This window comes from Hypomesus nipponensis, chromosome 3, assembly GCF_054491055.1.
Source record: "Hypomesus nipponensis isolate SF chromosome 3, ASM5449105v1, whole genome shotgun sequence".
Classification (NCBI taxonomy): Eukaryota; Metazoa; Chordata; class Actinopteri; order Osmeriformes; family Osmeridae; genus Hypomesus; species Hypomesus nipponensis.
Window position 1 is genome coordinate 14,579,249 of NC_140363.1, and position 20,118 is coordinate 14,599,366.

The following is a 20,118-nucleotide window of genomic DNA, read 5'->3' on the forward strand; positions in this document are numbered from 1 at the left end:
TGCTTTAGGGTTGAAGAGCCAAAGCTAAACTGTGGAGGGGGAGGCTGGGTTAGAATGACTAGAGGAAGAAAGTTTGGTTTGTGGAGAAGTGAGTAATGGGATATTGATACATGAGCTCTCTCTCACTCCCCTCTCTCACCATTCTCAATCCCCCTGTACCTCCTCTTGGCTAGGAGTAGTCATGCCTCTGCTATTCCTTTACCACTGACACTTACACACACACACACACACACACACACACTGTGTAAAACACCCTACAGTCACTCAGTGCTTGTGGATGACAGCTAGCAGTGACGTACTGCCCTGTCCTGTATACAAAGACCAGACGCTCTACAGTATTGTAGCCTATTCACTGAGAAGACGTGAAGCTGTTCTATTTTGTCCCCTAAGGCCTGGCTTCCCACAGAACACTGAATGTGGCAACCGGGCAACACAAGTAATTCACACATACAAAGAACTCCAGAGCCCCTGGCACTCTCTTTCTATCCTCTCTCTTTCACTCTCTGTTTTTTCACTCTCTTGCTCTCTCTCTCTCTCTCTCTCTCTCTCTCTCTCTCTCTCTCTCTCTCTCTCTCTCTCTCTCTCTCTCTCTCTCTCTCTCTCTCTCTCTCTCTCTCTCTCTCTCTCTCTCTCTCTCTCTCTCTCTCTCTCTCTCTCTCTCTCTCTCTCTCTCTCTCTCTCTCTCTCTCTCTCTCTCTCTCTCTCTCTCTCTCTCTCTCTCTCTCTCGGTGTAACTCACTGTCTTTAACAGTTGTGCTTACAACTTGCCAGAGCTGGCTGCTTGCCAGTTACTTTTGCTGTGACTTTTATACTGTATCCTTTAACTAGTGACCCTGTATCCCTGGACACTCATCAGCCACCACACAGCACAGCACCCCTCTCTTTGCCCCCAGCACCAGACACACCCTGCCCCACCGCCCTTGTCCCTACCTTCAGCACCCCTCTCTTTGCCCCCAGCACCAGACACCCCCTGCCCCACCGCCCTTGTCCCTACCTTCAGCACCCCTCTCTTTGCCCCCAGCACCAGACACCCCCTGCCCCACCGCCCTTGTCCCTACCTTCAGCACCCCTCTCTTTGCGCCCGGCACCAGACACTCTTCCCCCAGCACCCAGCCCACCCAGGTCATTTCTAGCTTACTGGTCAGGTGAAGGAGGGTGTAGGGATTGTTGGTTACACGACTGCTTGGACGAAATTCCAATTCTGAGAGAGGGAGAGAGGCAGGCTAGGTTATAGATGTGTAAGAGCTCATCTTGTAGTCAACGGAGTCATCTTTTGTGTGTAGGCTGCTGGCCCAGTCTCTTGAATGTTGTACTCACGCCCCGCCCCGCCCCCCACCCCATCTCAGGCTGTAGAGAGACCATCAACATCATCCTCTCACTGTTCTCAGACAGGCTTTAGTCCTGGTATCGCCCACTGACACATGCTCAGCAGGTGCTCTGTAGTGTACCGCCTGGCACGAGGCAGCCAGAGTGCAGCTGGCATGGTCTCCCTGGGGATTAGGTTGGGTAACGTTTGTCTTTGCATCACCACCTCCAGTAAAGATGGACATTATCTGGGACCGCTGCTGTGAGACATCTGCTAACCTTTCTTCTCCCTTTTCATGTTCAACTATCTGTTGGTTTTATATTAGTTTAGGCCAGTATACAGAGGGCAAAGAAACCAGACAGGAAAGAACCGGAAACAGGAAGGAAGTGGTTGTGGCAGGTTGGAACAAGGAGTAGCCTCTCAAAAGCCTCTCAAAAGAAGCCTCTCGTTTTCTCAAAAGAAAGGCCTGTTGTCACTAGAGGCTGTTCTCTGCTCTGTACTCTACCTATCCAGGGTGACCTTAGTCTCTTTACTCAACTCCCTGACCTCATGTTGCGTGCTCCTTTGAAGATACAGCACCTGGACGTATTGTTTTGTGTTCAAAGGCTTATTAAACAGCATAACAACAGCATAACCCCACCCTGTTGCCACTTAAACACACAAACACACTCTTTTGAATGCCACACAGTCAAAGAACTGAAGATATCAAAGTGACAGTCATCGTCTTCTTCTAAGGACTTCTGGGTAATTGATTTGCTGCGTGTGTCTGCTCTATGTTCCTGGCGCTATTCTCCTGGGAGATGAAATGCAAAAGACCAACAAAATATTCTGCTAAGTCATTCTTTTATTCACACACACACAAACACATACTGACTCACTGGACGTTAGTTTGGGACCTTTATGTACCAGATTCAACGCCATGAAAAAAAACATGATTTATTTCACTTTACTTTAGAGCTTTTCCCAGGTTATTTTGGGCTAGAAGCTCTATGATAAAGTGGCTTAAGTGGCCAGTCTGTTATTGCTGGCGGACTTTACATCAGCTTTTAGAAGATGCCCTTTCTCACTGGCACCAAACCTAAAGCTTTACTAGTCGGTATAAATCCATGTTGAGTGTTATTGAGTCATCAGTGTGTGTGTGTCTCATCTCCTGCCCTGCTCTACTTCCACAGATGTGTGGTGGTCCTGCTGAACCCCAAGAAAAACAAGCAGCACCACATCCTCAACAGCTCCAGGTGAGAATGGTGTCTGGCCATCCTGTGGGAACAAACGCAGGTTCATAGGTGCCAGGTGCACTTCAAGCCCTTGGATCCTTTGATGTTGTGTGTGTCCAGAACTCCTGTCCAGGCATCTCCTAACCCATCTCCCAACCCCTGACACTGGACACCCTAGCTCGCTCTGACACGCCCTGTGGCACATCATTTACATTTAGTCATTTAGCGACTTACAGGTCGCTCTGGATAAGTAAGTACAGGGACATTCCCCCTGAGGCAAGTAGGGTGAAGTGCCTTGCCCAAGGACACAATGTCATTTGTCACAGCAGGGAATCGATCCGGCAACCTTCTGATTATTAGCCCGACTCCCTCACCGCTCAGCCAACTGACTTCAGACTAAAGGAGCCATCTGACTTCTCAGACTAAATAACGCTGCCAACAGTACAGTTGTGATTGTCTGGACCTCCTTATTGGTTGCAGTGTGGCAGCTTTTTGAATCGTCAACACACTGTTCTGTGCATTCAACAGCTTTATTGATTCTGGTGAATGTTGTCATTGTCTCAATACGATCCAGCCTAGACCGGAAGTCCCACTTGAGACAGGAAGTGGTCACTTCAACAGTAAATAAACTATTTCCTGTTTTCCCTCCCCACAGGAAGACCATCACCACGGTATCCTTCTCTCCAGATGGCAAATATGTGGTTACTGGAGAGGTGAGTACCTGACTCAGGCCTCAATACACAGGACTAGACTGGGCATGAAAAAGAAAGAATGAATAGAGTCTAGAGTTGATATTGAATGTAGTGCTATGTGTTATGTTATGTTTTCAGAACAGTGATAGGTCAGACTGAGACTGGCTTAGTGTCTTCTGGAATGCCTTTAAGCTCTGTGTATACCAGTTAGAACTGTTGACTGTGTGTTTGAGTGGGTGGATACAGAGAGGGGTGGGTCTGTAGGTGTTGTGAGGTCTGTATTGCTGTGTGTGTGTGTGTGTGTGTGCGTGTGTGTGTTTTTGTGTGTGTGTTTGTCTAATCTGCTCCTCCGGTAGCTCGGAGCTTAGAAGACAAGTGAGTGTGTGCTTCAGTGTTGCCATAGCAACAGAGGGCAAGGTGCCAGACTCTGTCTGATGTCTGAGGGGAGAAAGTGAATACATGAGAGAAGGAGAGACACAGGGAACACAGGGAAATAGAGGAGGAAGAGACATGGAAGAAAAGAAAGGAGATAGACAGAAATGGCCGGATGAGCTACTGAGAAGGGTGGAGGTGCCAGTAGCTGAAGCAGAAGGCCCCCAGCATGTGTCTGTCTGTGGCTGGGATGATGCATGCTGGGAAATGCAGGCCTACAGATCCTCCTTCCTGCCCCCCTAATAGGAGACAGACTTCCCCAGCTGTCCCTGCTAGGTGATGCTGCTACGGAGCACTGAGAGGGATGAAAGGATTGAAGAGAGAGAGAGAGAGAGAGAGAGAGAGAGAGAGAGAGAGAGAGAGAGAGAGAGAAGGGAGAAAGGCATAGCAGGAGATGAGCTGTTATGCATAAGATAGAGGGAGAACGAGGAGAGTGAAGTCTTGTTGACCGTGTTGAGATCACCATGTCCTGCCCTGAGCCAGCTTGTCTAATTACAGTTTCAGTTCACCGATTACCTCTGATTATTTCTCACCCACCGCCCACTCCTCATCTCTGTCTCTCGCTCCTCCTCCTCCTCCCCAGAGTGGGCACATGCCAGCGGTGCGTGTGTGGGACGTGGCAGAGCGGACCCAGGTGGCAGAGCTGCAGGAACACAAGTATGGGATCTCCTGCGTTGCCTTCTCCCCCAACAGCAAGTACATCATCAGCGTGGGCTACCAGCATGACATGATCGTCAATGTCTGGGCCTGGAAGGTACACGCCCACCCACACACACACACATATACACACACACACACACACATATACACACACATACACACATATATATACACATAACATACACAGTATACACACACAGTGACGCATACACAAACATATGTGTATGTATACAGTCTAAACACACGTACAATACACACAGACACACATATGTAAACACACACACACACACAGCTTTTTAATGGTATGTTCTGTTGTGTTCATGTGCTCCTCTCAGAAAAACGTGGTGGTAGCAGCCAATAAGGTGTCCAGCAAGGTTACCGCTGTGTCCTTCTCAGATGACTCCTCCTACTTTGTCACGGCAGGAAACAGACATGTCAAGTTCTGGTACCTTGACCACACCAAGTCCTCCAAGGTAACGTCCAAGCAGATCACACGCACACCCCCCACACCATGTCCTTCTGTCTCTCTGTTCATCTCTTCAACTCTTCCCGTCTCCATCCATTTCTCTCTCACTCTCTCCTCATCCCTCCTTCCACCTCTCTCAAACCCCATCCCCTCCCTCCATCCCCCCCATCCCCCCCCTCCCTCCCTCCCTCCCTCCCTCCCTCCCTCCCTCCCTCCCTCCCTCCCTCCCTCCCTCCCTCCCTCCCTCCCTCCCTCCCTCCCTCCCTCCCTCCCTCCCTCCCTCCCTCCCTCCCTCCCTCCCCCCCCCCCCCTCCCTCCCTCCCTCCCTCCCTCCCTCCCTCCCTCCCTCCCTCCCTCCCTCCCTCCCTCCCTCCCTCCCTCCCTCCCTCCCTCCCTCCCTCCCTCCCTCCCTCCCTCCCTCCCTCCCTGCCTGCCTGCCTGCCTGCCTGCCTGCCTGCCTGCCTGCCTGCCTGCCTGCCTGCCTCCCTCCCTCCCTCCCTCCCTCCCTCCCTCCCTCCCTGCCTCCCTCCCTCCAGGTGAACGCTACTGTCCCTCTTCTGGGGCGCTCAGGGTTGCTAGGGGAGCTGAGGAACAACTTCTTCAGTGACGTGGCGTGTGGGCGGGGCCGCAAGGCGGACAGCACCTTCTGCATCACCTCCTCAGGGCTGCTGTGTGAGTTCAACGAGAAACGGCTGCTGGACAAGTGGGTGGAGCTACGGGTGAGTCCGACACAGAGACTCCTGAGGGTTTACTGACAGCTGCAGTGTTCTGTCTTGTATCGATTCTTACCACACTGTACTCTATGGCGTCAAATCTCTAGCGACTGGCCTCTTTAAACAGTGGTGTTCCACCCTAATCTCTCACCATGTAAAAGTATTGCCACTGTCAGTGCAGTCAACACCAGAGTTAAGTAGACAGAAGGTTGCAGTTCATGTTGCTCCCCCTGCTTATGCTGGGGACACACAATACGATTTTTAAAATCTTATGAGATTTTCAAACTGTGAGAGACCACAAACATGAGGACAAAAAATCCTAGATTTAGCCGTTTTGCTCCTACAGTGTGTGGTCACTCTTAACACGCCTCAAACCAAGGGAACATCCGATAAAATCTGCGGGACCATCAAGATAATCGCGACATATGTTACCAAGGATTGTCGGAAGGGCCAAAATCGGCCCGATTATCCTGTGGTGTGTCCCCAGCATTAGAGAGCTTTCCGTGTAAGACTGGCCCCATGTCAAGCTTCTTGGCTGTGAAACTTGTCCTGTGTACTAGAGTTAACTGAACACGCTGTACACAACTTTCAGCTTCTCTTAGATGTTAATCCAACTGCTTTCCTGCCAGTGTGTTTATGCGTGTGTGTGTTGATGTGGCCCTGCTGCTGTCTAACACCAGCTCTACTCTGCTTCCTCTCCTCTGACTTTGTCCAGAAAAACGACTGTATCACAGTAAGTCAGCCAGTCAGCCCGCCTCCCCCACTCACTTATCATCCCATTGGATGGATCCGCTGGACACTGCAGTCAATCATGCCCACCTGTCTTCCTTATTGGCTGTGTGTCTGTGACTGGTGTTCATCATGTTCATGTTGGATGATCTGTTCCAGCTGTTGCTGTCTGTCCATCCACTGTCTGTTGTCTCACAGCAGCTCAGAAGCTATAACCTCACTCACGCACCTCCACTGACCTACTGTGCAGTAGCATGGCTGAGTTCACATTCAGGCACCCAGGCTGGTCTGAGCTGAACTGGGCAGCCGTGCCACCACTAGTGCAGAAACAATACTGATGAACCCTGGCTTCCAGTGTCAGGAGCCCCCTGACCACAATGACTCAGTTAGTCAGCCTCAGTCCTGAAGTGGGTCATCATGGCTACAGGGAAAGTGTGAGTGAGGGAGGGAGGGAGGGAGGGAGGGAGTTAGGGAGGGAGGGAGGGAGGGAGGGAGGGAGGGAGGAAGGAAGGAAGGAAGGAAGGAAGGAAGGAAGGAAGGAAGGAAGGAAGGAAGGAAGGAAGGAAGGAAGGAAGGAAGGAAGGAAGGAAGGAAGGAAGGAAGGAAGGAAGGAAGGAAGGAAGGAAGGAAGGAAGGAAGGAGAATGAGAGACTGCACAATCATGCTTTTGTATCAGGCCTGGTCCTAACGGTGTGTGTGAGGGGAGTGAGAGAAAAGAGATGAAGAGAGGGTGACCAAACAATAGAAAAAGAGAGAAAGAGGAAGGGAAGTGATGGTAGGAATAAATAAATGGCTCATGGATATTTGGGGTTGGATGCAAATGACAAAGCAAAGAAAGGAGAGAGAGAGAGAGAGAGACAAAGTGACAGTGAGGAAAGAGATGAAGAGAGGGAGAGAAAACGATGAGAAACAGGCGGACAATACCAGCTCTGTGTGAGGAATAATCTACTGTTGCACCATCACATTCCAGCCTGGCGGGATCTGACTACCACCATGCTCATCTGATCACACACACACCTACACCCTCTGCCTCTCTCTGTTGAACTCCTACTTGATACGCTTGGTATTCAATACCAAGCAAGAATGTGTTTCCCAGAGTGAAATAAGATTCATATCTTCTTTAGGCCTCCCTCGCTCTCACCGTCACATGACCCTCGTCTGTGTCGCCCACTAAACTCTGTCCGTGTCTGTCTGTTGGAGGAACAGAACAAAGGTTCTCTCTGGTGTCTTCCCTGGTATCATGGAACTTTTCAGTTGCGTGACTTACAGCAGATGCTAGCGGAGTACAGTGCACTTTGGCAATATGAGCCTAAAGAGGAATGTGTGAAAGATTTAGTCAATTTTAGTGGAATGAGACACACAACAAATCCCTGTATGTTGGGCTAGGGCCAGATAGACAAGCTGCATGCCTGAATCAACATTTAAACTGCATTGACACATTCACAGCAGGTCTAACACTGATACTGCAATGTGTATTAGATTTGAATGTGCACGGTCAAGTGATCCAAGGATTATCACCCCCCTCAAAAAGAACAATATTATACTTCCATAGCATAGTAACTGGGATAAGACACACAGTTGCTCCAACAGATTGGGGCCCTGGTTGTTTGGGGCCTGAATGAGCCAGAGCGCGTAGGCTGTGTGAGTAAGGACCGTGTAATAGACTGAAGACTGAAGCTGCAGGCCTGCTGACTGCAAGTCTCTACCGTCTCTCTCTGACACACACTTACCCTGTGCTTAGTGCACACACCTTCATCATCGACTGGACCAACCCTTGGCTTTGCTGTCTCATCAGTTCACAACCCTCAGGATCCATGTGTGTGAGAGTATTGTGGGTGTATGTGAGGTGCACATTATACCTCAAATTCCATGGTTGGGTCTTCCACAGAATGAAAAAGGTTACCTACGAGGGTCTTTCAAATGGTGTCTCTCTCCTCCCCTCTCCTCTCTCTGCTCCTCCCTCTCCTCTCCTCTCTCTCCTCCTCCCTCTCCTCTCCAGACCAGCCAGGCCACCTCTCTGTCTGTGACAGAGGATCTGATCTTCTGTGGCTGTGCAGACGGAACAGTGCGAGCTTTCAGCCCCATCAACCTCCACTTCATCTGCACCCTGCCGCGACCCCACTGCCTGGGCTCCGACATCGCAAGCCTGGTGGAGGCCAGGTGAGACACACACACACACACACACTTGGTCACATACACCAAGTACCCCCCCCCTCCCCCTCTCCTCATAACATGACTTACTGTGACCCGAGCCTTATCATGAATAGAGTCCCAGTGGCAGAAGTCTGACTCTTCAGTGGTGTCTTTGTATCAGTTGGGAACAGCAGCGCATGGTTCCCCTCGTAAGCCGGAGCCTGTTTGTGAGTCTGTGTGTGTAGGCTGTCCGGTCTTTCATACAGTACATTTAAATAGGCCCAGCTAAGCACAAACCTCCATGTCGTCCTCTCTGCTCCACCAGTCCTTCCAGATCTGGTGGGCTCAGATGGAGCTAGCTGGCAGTGGCCTGGATGCTTTATATTCCTGTTTGGTTCCCTCCTCCTCAGGGGCTTTCTAGATACAGTGGATGTTTTGTTAGAACCACAGGAAAGGAATTCTCCTTCATAAATATGTACGGAGAGTTCCAGAATAATGTTTCAGGCACGCAGGGCCGTTTAGGGAGGTTGTCATGATCCACTAACACAGACACGGTAGAAATGTGCCGCAAACACGCGGCACAAACGACTAGTTGAGCATATGATTCAGAGGTTAAGGACAGAATCAGAGTTAGTGAAAGTAAAAGATGGATTCCAGGATGTTAAAAACAATGTTGGCGTCTGAGTTTCTGACTACTCCCTACAATCCTCTTCATGCCTCGGTGGCAAGAGTCGTTTCAGTCAAGTCTTTCTAAGTCTTGTCTTGAGACTGCTCTTTCCGACTCCAGTCTTCAGGCTCAGCTGACCACTGGGCTGTGTATAGACACATCTCCATAGAAACACAGCAGTTTTTCCAGCAGGCTGACATTCCTGTCCCAGGAGGTCCTCGCCAACGATTCAGGAAAGGGAGCGCAGACGTTAAATCACCGGTGAAAAGATGCCAACTGGTTGCCAGTAGCTGGCGGTTTCCTACAGCCCTCTCAGCCCTGTAACATTTAACTGCTCCCTCTATCCTAATTCTTCTCCAGCTGGTCGCTAGTTCCTTTTGGATTCTAGTCTGCATGACAAGATTCAGCCAACACATCAACTATTCAAGTAAAAAGGGATTCGAAAAATGTCTTTCTCTCTTTCCTTTTCGTCCGGCCCCTCCAAAGCCACCTCTTCTCCCACAAGACCGACGCCCGCTTTCCTGACACGGTGGCGGTGACCTATGACCCCAGCAGCCGCTGGCTCTCCTGCGTCTACAACGACCACAGTCTGTACGTGTGGGATGTCCGCGACCTGCGCAAAGTGGGCAAGGTCTACTCCGCCCTGTATCACTCCGCCTGCGTCTGGAGCACGGAGGTGAGTCTGGCCACACGGGCAAGGGAAGCAGGGGGTAGGGGAAGCAGGGGGTAGGGAAAGCAGGGGGTAGGGGAAGCAGGGGGTAGGGGAAGCAGGGGGTAGGGGAAGCAGGGGGTAGGGGAAGCAGGGGGTAGGGGAAGCAGGGGGTAGGGGAAGCAGGGGGTAGGGGAAGCAGGGAAGGAGTGTGTGACCAGGGGCTGTGGTGGTGTCCGTCCCCCAGGTGTACCCTGAGGAGCAAGGGGTGGACAAGCCCTGCCTGCCTCCTGGCTCCTTCCTCAGCTGCTCCTCAGACAACACCATCCGCCTGTGGAACACCGACGCACACAGCACCACGCTCAGCCGCAACGTCATCAGCAACGTGAGTCACACAGACTCAAACTCCAGAGGCTCACTCCAAACACTCAGTCCAAACACATTGCACACATGGGTAAGTGCGTGTACCATGTAAGATGGATGTCCTCTCCCTCCTGTGCATGCTGCTCTGTAGGACTTGCAGAAGATCATCTACATGGACAACAACACGTCAGGCCTGCTGGACACGGAGTGTCTGGGCACGACCAACACAGAGAAAACCGCGGATGCCCAAACCTCAGACACACGCACCGGCATCAGGACCATGGCTCTCAGCCCAGACGGACAGCACCTGGCCTCGGGAGACCGCAATGGCACGCTCAGGTCAGGAGGAAGATGATGAGGAGGAGGAGGAGGATAGGAGGGATGATGATTATGATGATAGTGGTGGTACTACTTCCAAGAAGTGCAGGGTTAAAGATCCCCTGAGGTCACAGTCTCCAGTGCCCTGTTTTCCAGTTGTTCTCCTGAGCCTGGCTCCTACTACAATTAAATCAGGCTAATTGGGCCTCTGAGAACAGGCTGTGTTGCAGTTTGGTTCTGAGCCCCAGAGACAGGTTATGGTCCACTCAGGCTCTAGCACAGCAAGCATCTTTCCACAAGGCCAGATAGATACATTACAGCTCAGCACAGGGACTTCTAACCCAGGTAGACCCAGGCCAGAGCCCCCCCCCCCCCCAGCCTACCTCTGTCTGAGCTGAGCTGTCAGGCAGGGGGACTGGGAGCGCTGGTCAGCACCACTGCAGCTCCTAGTGAAGCAGTCATGGGACTTCCATTTGTCAAGAGACCAGAGCAGCACGCTGAACTCGAGTATTATTTAGGGATGGAAAATGCCTTCAAGTTAAAGGACTGAGCTTTGTGTGTTTCAGGATCCACGAGCTGGAGAGCATGGAGGAGATCCTGAATGTCCAGGCCCACGACTCTGAGATCCTCTGTCTAGAATACTCCAAACCTGAAACTGGTGAGAGATAGAGAGACATAGGGGGGAGGGGAGAGGGAGAACGGAAGTGGGAGAGAGAGAGATAGAGGAAGGAGCAAGGAACTAAGGAAGAAAGGGAAGGAGGCAGAAAGAAAGAAAGTGGCAGAGGGGTAGAAGGAGAGCGTGAGAAAAAGAAGATAGAGGAAAAGAGGCAAGGAAAAGGTAAGAGGTATGTGCTTTTTGGATTATTCCATTGAAAACCTGACAATCCTACGACTGCTCTAACCACCAGCTACTGTAAAACATCCAGGTGGTGGCCACATGCTCAGCTGTTCCTCCCTCTCAAGCGAACCACCTCAAAGCTGGCTGTGATGGTGACTCAAGCAGAGCTTATTCCCTCTAGCCAAGTATGAAGCAGCTTTTATAGGATTTAACTTCTCCCTAATTAACGCCACAATGAACCACGTATTTCTCATGTGAGAAGCTGCTCACTGCCACACCGTCGTTTTGAGTGTGCTGACCTGGGAGGGTGAATGGAGGCCTGTGCCATGAGGGGTATCGAAGGGACATTTACAGGCTGGTTCAAGTCAACTGGTCCTGGGAACAGGGAGCCGGGGCATATGCTGCCCTGACAGGGGGAGGGGGGGTGGTGGGTGAGGGAGTGGGTGAGAAGTGGGGGAGGGGAGAACTCATGCTGGCACCAGTCCTGCCAGCCCCCCCTCACCCCTCCCCATCCTCCCAGAGGCCGGCACATCTGAAGGGAGCAGAGGGAATATCGGGTTTATCTCCCCTCTCTTGTTGGCTTCGGTCTCTGGTCACATATTAACACCTCTGGGGTGATAATCGTCTACAGTAATCCGAGCTTTTTGTTCTATAAGGCTACTTCAGCAGACACACACAGATACACACACACTTGTACATAGGCCTACTGTACACCCACACGCTGTACACGCACACACACATAAAGACACACAGTGTTTCCCACAGAATGTGATTATATTTGTGGCGGTAGGCAGGGGCGGGGCCCAACGTTGTAAAAATGTGGGTCTCAGCCCAAACTGATGTTGTTGTATCGGTTAGATGTGAGTGTAGACAGGGACTTCTTTGCAGTAATGCGAGCGCTAAATCGTTTTTGGAGCTTTACGTAATATAAACATTGCTTGGACTCGTATTGTTATATTTGCCCCCCCAAAAAATCAAGCTTCTGAAATTCAAATAGAACCAAATTCTGACTGCTCGAATGGGGAAATTCAGATTCCAAAAATGTAAGAAGAAAAAAAATTGAGATGAAAAAAATCTGATTGCAACATCTGGGATCCATGGTGTTTGAATTTCAATATTAAGTATTCGAGGCCTTTAAAATTCAAAACATTATGTCACTGATTTGCTTCCATAGCTATCTAGCTAATCAATGCGCTGCACGCAGCTCTACATGTTAAACAGTAAAAAAAAAAAAATCTACGCATGGGAAACTGCATACATTTCTGAGAGCCTTCCATGCCCCTCTCCTCTGCGCTCCTCTCATGTGTCGCAGCCTGAGATATAATCAGTTTTCACTGGAGGAAGAATCCATGTTTATCGGATCCATGTTTGTGTAACAAGCTGCCTGTCCTAGTTGTAATGCAATTTCACCTGATGTGGGTGATTTAATTAGCGATTATGACCAGCCATTCAGTCACTCAGTCACTCTGCACCCGGCCTTCTGGGAGGCTGCAGTGAATTCCCTCACAGAAGCACAATATCTGCAGTCTCTGAAGAGAATGATAAGTTACAGACAAGTTACAGTCTGCACATGGTGATCATGTGTCAGTAAGCAGCACAGTGAAGGCTCTACATGCTGATCCCAGACCAGCTGAACTCAGGAGGAGGCTGCCTGCTCATCAGAAACATGAGAGAGCTCGTTCTAATGAAGCACTTTGAACTGCCTGCTAGATGGAGAACAGGCGTATGGGGCTGGGAATCTGGTGAGCTCTGGAGTTAGTGTAGAAAGGGTGTGTTTGTGGTGTCTGTGGGTTTGTGTGTGTGTGTGTGTGTGTTTAATATGTGGAATGTCTCTTACCTGTGTGTGTGTGTGTGTCAGACATGAAGCTGCTAGCCACGGCCAGTCGGGATCGTCTGATCCACGTGTTGGATGCCGAGCAGGACTACAGTCTGCTGCAGACACTGGACGAACACTCCTCCTCCATCACCGCTGTACGCTTTGCTGGTAAGGCTGCCTGACCACACACACACACAAACACACACACAGGGAGAAGACACATTGCACATATTAAACACACAGGTTCCTCCTTCTAAAACGTTCTTACTTGTGTGGCACAAGTTCAGTCTTTGAATTTGACTTTGAAGTTGCGGTGCATGTTGACATTGTTTTAACGCCTCTCTCCTCCCCCCAGCCAACGAGGGCAAGGTGAGGATGATCAGCTGTGGAGCGGACAAGAGCATCTACTTCCGCACGGCCCAGAAGGTAAACATCTCTGGCTGCTGTGCAGCACCTGACACGTTTGGTAGCCGTGCCCCTCGCTAACACACCCTCTCTCCAGCACACTTACCGGCGTATCACAAGCTCCTAGTTCAGAGTAGGATTTGACATCACAAACAAGCCTGAAGATCCCTTCAGTAAGGCTGCGCCTCATCTGAAGTCACTTCAAGGCTCTAAGACACAAGCCCGATAAGCGTCCTGCTTATCCTCTCATGAATCATGGAGGACTAGAAGTGCTGAGCATTAGACTGGGGGAGGATATCACATTCGTGGCATCGTCAGCATCCTAGCGTGACATCACTGCTGGGCCTTAAATCTCTTTCTTGCCCCACACACACAGATGATCTCTGTGTGTTCCAGAGGGATGCTGTAGGTCTAGGGGGGGGGGGGGGGGGGGGGGGTCTGCATTAATCCAGAAGTGGGGGTCCCGGGTCAGCACGGGGAACACAACCGCAGCTTGTTGTTATGTAACTCAGAGTTGGACTGGCAGGGAGAGATCAGAGGGGAACTCCAGCTCTGGTATGAGGATGTTGAATCTAATTAAAGAGAGAGAACAGAGAGCCCTAACCGAGTGGAGAAGTCACGGCGTCACAGTCAAACCCTCCACAGCCTTACAAGGTCACATGTTGTGGTAGAATGAGATTCGTCATAGCAACAATGCGGGCCGGTTGCGTGGACAAAGCCTGCGATCGAGTGCTCTTATGTTTTAATGGACGTTTTCCCTGGGAGATGCTTGATGGTAGTCCAAGACCAGGTTTATTTTAGCCCAGTGGGAAACTGGCCCTCAGTCTTTTCAAACACAGCTAGTAAGAAAAGGCTTCATTGGTTTAATGTTGCAACTAAAAGTCTTGACGGATGACTGTTAATGCTGTTGATCCCACCATAAAGAACATGTGTCCCAATTTAATCCTGTAGTAAACTATGCACCTAGAGCTCTAAACATTGAAGTGAGAACATCAACTTTTTCTCAGCCAGCTGAACGGACTGGTCTCAATGTGTCATTGGCTAATCTCGACCTCTGGTTCCTAGACGAATGAGGGAATGGAGTTCACCCGCACCCACCACACTGTACGCAAGACCACCCTGTACGACATGGACATCGACCCCACCAGGAAGTATGCTGCTATTGGCTGCCAGGACCGCAGTATCAGGTAGGCACATGTTGTTGTTGTTGTTAATGAGTGAGTGTGTGTGTGCGCACATGCATTGGAATCCTCACGCCTCAGTAATCCAGCAGACTGTGGAGTCATGTTAACAGTTTAGGGCTCAGGTGGGGTGGACAGGATGTAGGAAGGGATTGGGATGGATTATGCTCCTGTCAGGGCAGGTTGACGCTGAGAGAAGTATACTGTTTGTTCTTAAGGCAGGTACTTCATGTTACCTCTATTCTACTCTGCTTTCCTCTATTCTACTCTACTCTGCTTTATGCTCTGCTCTACAGTTTTTCTACAGTCTTTCTACCATAGGTTGGAATGTCAGTCAGAATTGGAGATAAAGCTAAGCACATTTTGCTGTGGTCATCCTCAAGTCCTGCTTCATTATCAGGGCTGCCCCAAGCATTATCTCTCCTCTCTCTTGTACTGGTCAGCTTACTCCATGACCAGTCGAAGTTTGAAAACCCATCATTGGCTTTAGTTTAACAAGACAGGACAGGCAGCGTGTTCTTGTTTTTCTTGTAAGAGATTTCAGAAGTGAATGGTTGACTGGCTGTCTTCCTCTTCCAACCCCGCCTCACTCCCTTCCCACCCCGGCTCACTCCCTTCCCTGGCCTTGCCTGACAGCGCCTCCCTGGGTTTGGCTAGTTTACTGGTTTGACTGGGCCACAACTGTTTGGGCTTGCTGTAAGACTGCCCCCTGGTGGTCATGAGAAGAACACCCCGCCAGACCAGTGTCAGAGCTTACAGGTTGTGTACAGATGGACATAAATGGGTCTGTACAGCTAGTGTGTTGAGCCTGTGTCTTCTCCGCTTGACCTGTTCTCATGCTGCCTGTCTCCCTGTTCCTCTCAGGATCTTCAACATCAGTAATGGCAAGCAGAAGAAGCTGTACAAGGGCTCCCAGGGGGAGGATGGCACCCTCATTAAGGTAGCTACGTCTGAAGGCTTCCCAGGGCTTTGACCAAACCAAATCTCTATACAGGTCAGCCTAATGTTCTCGATGAGTGTAGCCATTAAGCTTGTGTCTGTGTCTGTCTGTGTGTCTGTGTGTGTCTGTGTGTGTGTGTGTGTGTCCAGGTCCAGACAGACCCCTCAGGACTATATGTGGCCACCAGCTGCTCAGACAAGAACATCAGCATCTTTGACTTCTATTCTGGAGAGTGTGTGGCTACCATGTTTGGACACTCAGGTAAGACTAGTACCTCTCGCTCGCTCCCCACTTCACCCCCTGCCTGCAGTCACTTCCTCTCAGAAGAGCGCTTCTTCTGACAGGCTCCCTCGTGTGTGTTCCACAGAGGTCGTAACAGGCATGAAGTTCACCAACGACTGCAAACACCTCATCACCGTGTCTGGCGACAGGTAAATCCAACGTCAAAATATCGACTCATTTCTTGACAGTTGTGGTGCGTGCGTCTCTCGACGCGGCGGCGCTCTGACAGGCCTTTGTGTGTGTCTCTGCAGCTGCATCTTCGTGTGGCGTCTGAACCCGGAGCTCACCATCAGCATGAGGCAGCGGCTGGCTGACCTCAAACAGAACAGCAAGCCGCCACAGAAGACCCCCCCTCAGAAACCGGGCTCTCTCAGGTACTGGAGCACACACACACACACACGCATGCATACACACACATGGCCAAGAGAATGTCTCTCTAGTGTTTGTGTGTGTTTCTGCAGCACCAGGAGGGATATCCACAGTGCTCCACCAGTAGTTACCATGTCATCTGACAGCGACAAAGAGTTGGAGGAAGAAGAGGGGATAGAAGAGGAGGATGAGGAAGACCTCATCTCTCCTTATACGGTCTCTGGCTCCAGCCCAGGGGAGGAGACTGGTCAGTGGCCCTCCCTCTTTAGGGTTTCACATCCTAACTACCATGTAGGGTAGGAAAGCGTATATTTCTGTGCTACTTCAGGGTCATGGCTAGCATGCTAACATGCTGGGTAAGATGCTATTCTGTAGGATGCATGGGTAATACTGCTACATTCTGAATGGGAAGCTACCAGACATGCGAGTGTTGTTCAAATTGCTATTTTTCCTTTCCAGACACCTCGGATGAGAAGTGCAACTCTCGCAACTCCCATAGCAGAGAGGTCAAAAAGGTCAGTGTCCTGTCCTTCCCAACTCCCTCTCTCCACCTTTCTTGTAAAAATTAAAGATCATGTACAAGGGGGGATTTGACCTCTTGTCCCGCTCTCAAATACTGTACAAATACTACTATTTACCACTGAGCTATACCCATGCACAGTAGCAGTGCCTAAGGTACGGTTCTTTCCTGCTGTGTGCTGTAGGAGGGCTCGGCTGGGCGGCGTCCCCAAACAGACAGTTCTGGCGCTGGGCCGCGTCCTCGGCGCCGCTGGTCCCGGAGGATGAGCAGCATGGACCTGATGGTCAAGTCCATGTTGGACCTGAGACAGCTGGAGTCCTTCTCCCTGCAGGAGCCCTCCTCCTCCACCACCACGCCCTCCCTCCTTCCCAGGAGAAGCCAGCCCGCGGTGCCCAGCAGGGAGCCCCTAGGCCTGGGCAGCACCACCAGCCTGCAAATCCCCCCCACCGCCTGGGTGAGGCCCCCCTGTACTTCCATCACTCACACTGTATCTGCATGGACCAATAAGTATCAAGGCTTATTTGATGAGGTGTTATATAGTCTAAACGCCTTCTAAACAGCGTCTCCCTGTGTGTGTTTCCTGTCTCCATGCAGGGTGAGGAAAGGGACGGGAGGTGGCAGCAGAGGCCAGACTTCATCCTGCTGTCCCCCCAGAGCCCAGAGACAGACAGAGAGGGCCCTGTGCTCTACCCTGACGGCTGTGAGGACACAGTCAGCCTGGCAGGCTGGTACGCTATCCTGCTGACGGCTGCTTAAGACACCAGCCTAAGATGTCCTCCCTATTTCTTTGTCTCTATTTCTCTCTCTCTCTCTTTTTCTATTAATACATTTAACCACCTATACAGACCTTGTCTCTTGTGTGTGTTGTGCTTCCAGTGAGTACCAGGTGAAGGAGCTGGCCCGTGTCCCGCTGGGTCGGAGTGGGAAGGAGGGGCAGGACAAACACAGCCCTGACAGTGCCTGCTCGGTGGACTATAGCAGCAGCCGGCTGTCCAGCCCTGACCGGCCTCCAGGAGAGGGTGAGACACACACACACCCCAACACGCTAACAAGTATTTCCAGTACTTTCCATTGATTTCATTTTTGGTGTGTATGTGTGTGTGCCAGACTCGGAGCCCACTGAGCCCCTCAGTGTGGATGGCAACTCCTCAGAGCTGGACATGGAGGAGCTGGAGGGGGAGGAGGGGGAGAGACCACGGTCACCCCAGTTCCCCAGACCCCTGACCAGGAGGCCTTCCTCAAACAGCACTTTGGCACCCTGGCAGACCTGGAAACGATAGGTACTGTAAGACGAAGTAGCTCTACAGCTAATCCTGCTTGGGCTGGGTTAGCTAGTTCTACTAGGACTGGGTTAGCTTGTTTTCATAAAGCTGAGTTAGCCTGTTTGTCAACAAGTATTTATGTGCTGGCACATATTGTCAAAAACACAAAGCATTTTACAGCTTAACGATTTCTAGACTGTCAGGATGTAATAGGAACATGCCATTATTCATGATGATGTGTTTTTGGTCTTCAGGAAGCCCGACCAGAGCTCATCAGAACTGTACAGACAGTGTCAGCATCTCATCCAAGTTTCTGTCCCAAGGCTCCCAGAGTCTCCAGAGCTCCACTGGCAGGTAAAGGTGTCCCCTCACACACCTCACAGTCAACTTACCCCAACTCACACCAGCTGTGTGCTTCCTCAACAATGGTCTTTGTGTTGTGGTTATCCTACTAGTTATTCTCTTCCTGACTGTTCCCTGAGTAGCTATCTCCTTCGCAGTTGAACTCTTGACTGGCAGTTGTCTGAGTGGCTGTTCTCTCCACCACAGATCGATGTTTCCATTCCTGCCTAAAAGCATTTCCACTGGGGATGTGAAGCTGGCCAGCGGAGTGGTCCGGCCCCTGGTGTCTGAAGTACGACCCCTCATGGAACAGAACCAGGACCAGACCAAACATCCAGTGTTTGTCCCCGATCAGGGCCATAGTGTGGCCCATGAGGGCAACCTCAAGGTCAGGATCCAGACTGAGATCCAGCCTCACAAGAAGGGCCCGGAGGACAGGTGCCCCCCTGAGAAGGTGCCCCCCCAGGCTCCGCGCTGCTCTCCCCTGAAGAAGAAGAGCCCAGCGGTGGACCCTCGCAGGAACGCCAGCCCCGTAGCCAAGGCTGCAGCCTCCCACCTCGCCTCGTCTGGCCTCCGTAAGGCCCAGTCGGTCCACAACCTGCACACAGAAGGTAACACACAGCACACACGCTCCCTACACACACACACGTGTAAACCTGCGCTCACAGGATATTTGTTTCTGTCTCTTATGTACCCCCAGATCAGTCCCTGTCTATGGGCCGACCTTCCAAGGAGGTGGCCCCCCAGCCCCAGCCCCAGCCGTTGGCCATAGAGCGCCCTTCCACCTTGCCCAACACCCCCCGACGCACCCTCCCCATCGTACCCCTCCCCAGCTCCAGCTCCCAGCAGCCCCGAGACAGCGTGGGCAGCAGTGCCGTGGCGGCCCCGTCCACCACACCAACCCGGGCCGGGGGCGCCCTCAGATCCCGCTCCTACATGAGCCCTACCACCAGCTCCATGGCCAAGATGTCCCGCTCGGTTTCCATGGGAGACAGCCTCGACGTTCCGGAAGCCTGCGAGGATTCTGGCGTCTCCTCTGAGTTCCGCAGGAGCTCGGCCTCCTCCACCTGCACTCAGGCCAAACCGCCTCCGGCCGCTTCCACCACCCCTCCTCCTCCTGTAGCCCTGGTAACATCCACCACGGTGAGCGCCGCCCCCTCAAGCTTGACCACGCCCCAGGCAGCTGTTGTCCCCACCCTCATCACCAGCGTCCCAGCTAACCCCGCCCCATCCAAGAGCCTGCAGGTCAAGCTCACTGGCAGCACGCGACCTCAGCTCAGCCTGGACGTCACCAAACCCCTCCCAGACAAGCCCTCGCTCGCCTCCTTCTCCCCCAACAGCAAGAACCCCACCAGGGCCCCCCCAGCCAGCCACACGGCCCCCCCAGCTCCACTCTCCACTAACGTTCAACTGGTCGCTGCTATGCCCACCTCTACCAGCACTGTAGAGGGCCCAGCTCAGAGCTCCACAACAGAGCAGGGCTATGGTCCCACGGCAGAGCTTCCCCTCCAGGCCCATGCAAGCAGCCAACTGGAGCCCCTGAGAGAGGGAGAAGTGATCCAGATGGAGAACCCAGTGGTGGAGAGCATGCTACCAGCGGTGGCCCAGAACGCAGGTTTGCTCCAGCACTCTCCCTCCTTCATCCTGTCATCTCTGCCTGTGCATCTGGGTCTGGGCCTCAGTCCTGGCCTATCCTTGTACTCCACTGAGCTCTGGTCCCTGTCTTCCTCCGCCTCACGGCTCTCTTCACCCTCTTCATCCATTAACCAGCACCTTCCAACTGGTGAGGCATGCCATTTCTCTGTCATATCCCACTAACAC

General features: G+C 51.8%; 1 protein-coding gene across 1 annotated transcript in view; it reads left to right on the plus strand.

The window, feature by feature from the left end:
* Window positions 1-20,118, plus strand: part of mapkbp1 (mitogen-activated protein kinase binding protein 1) — a 34,025-nt gene that overhangs the window by 10,267 nt on the left and 3,640 nt on the right. Inside the window, 28 exon segments of the mRNA XM_084678291.1 lie at window positions 2,479-2,541; window positions 3,176-3,233; window positions 4,228-4,398; window positions 4,640-4,777; window positions 5,307-5,489; window positions 6,199-6,216; window positions 8,212-8,372; window positions 9,499-9,688; window positions 9,909-10,046; window positions 10,176-10,363; window positions 10,909-11,000; window positions 13,039-13,164; window positions 13,352-13,422; window positions 14,467-14,588; window positions 15,447-15,522; window positions 15,672-15,783; window positions 15,890-15,953; window positions 16,056-16,178; window positions 16,266-16,420; window positions 16,633-16,688; window positions 16,878-17,147; window positions 17,288-17,421; window positions 17,570-17,712; window positions 17,801-17,874; window positions 17,877-17,973; window positions 18,210-18,309; window positions 18,505-18,908; window positions 18,998-20,080. Coding sequence (XP_084534417.1) covers window positions 2,479-2,541; window positions 3,176-3,233; window positions 4,228-4,398; window positions 4,640-4,777; window positions 5,307-5,489; window positions 6,199-6,216; window positions 8,212-8,372; window positions 9,499-9,688; window positions 9,909-10,046; window positions 10,176-10,363; window positions 10,909-11,000; window positions 13,039-13,164; window positions 13,352-13,422; window positions 14,467-14,588; window positions 15,447-15,522; window positions 15,672-15,783; window positions 15,890-15,953; window positions 16,056-16,178; window positions 16,266-16,420; window positions 16,633-16,688; window positions 16,878-17,147; window positions 17,288-17,421; window positions 17,570-17,712; window positions 17,801-17,874; window positions 17,877-17,973; window positions 18,210-18,309; window positions 18,505-18,908; window positions 18,998-20,080 — 4,610 coding nt within the window.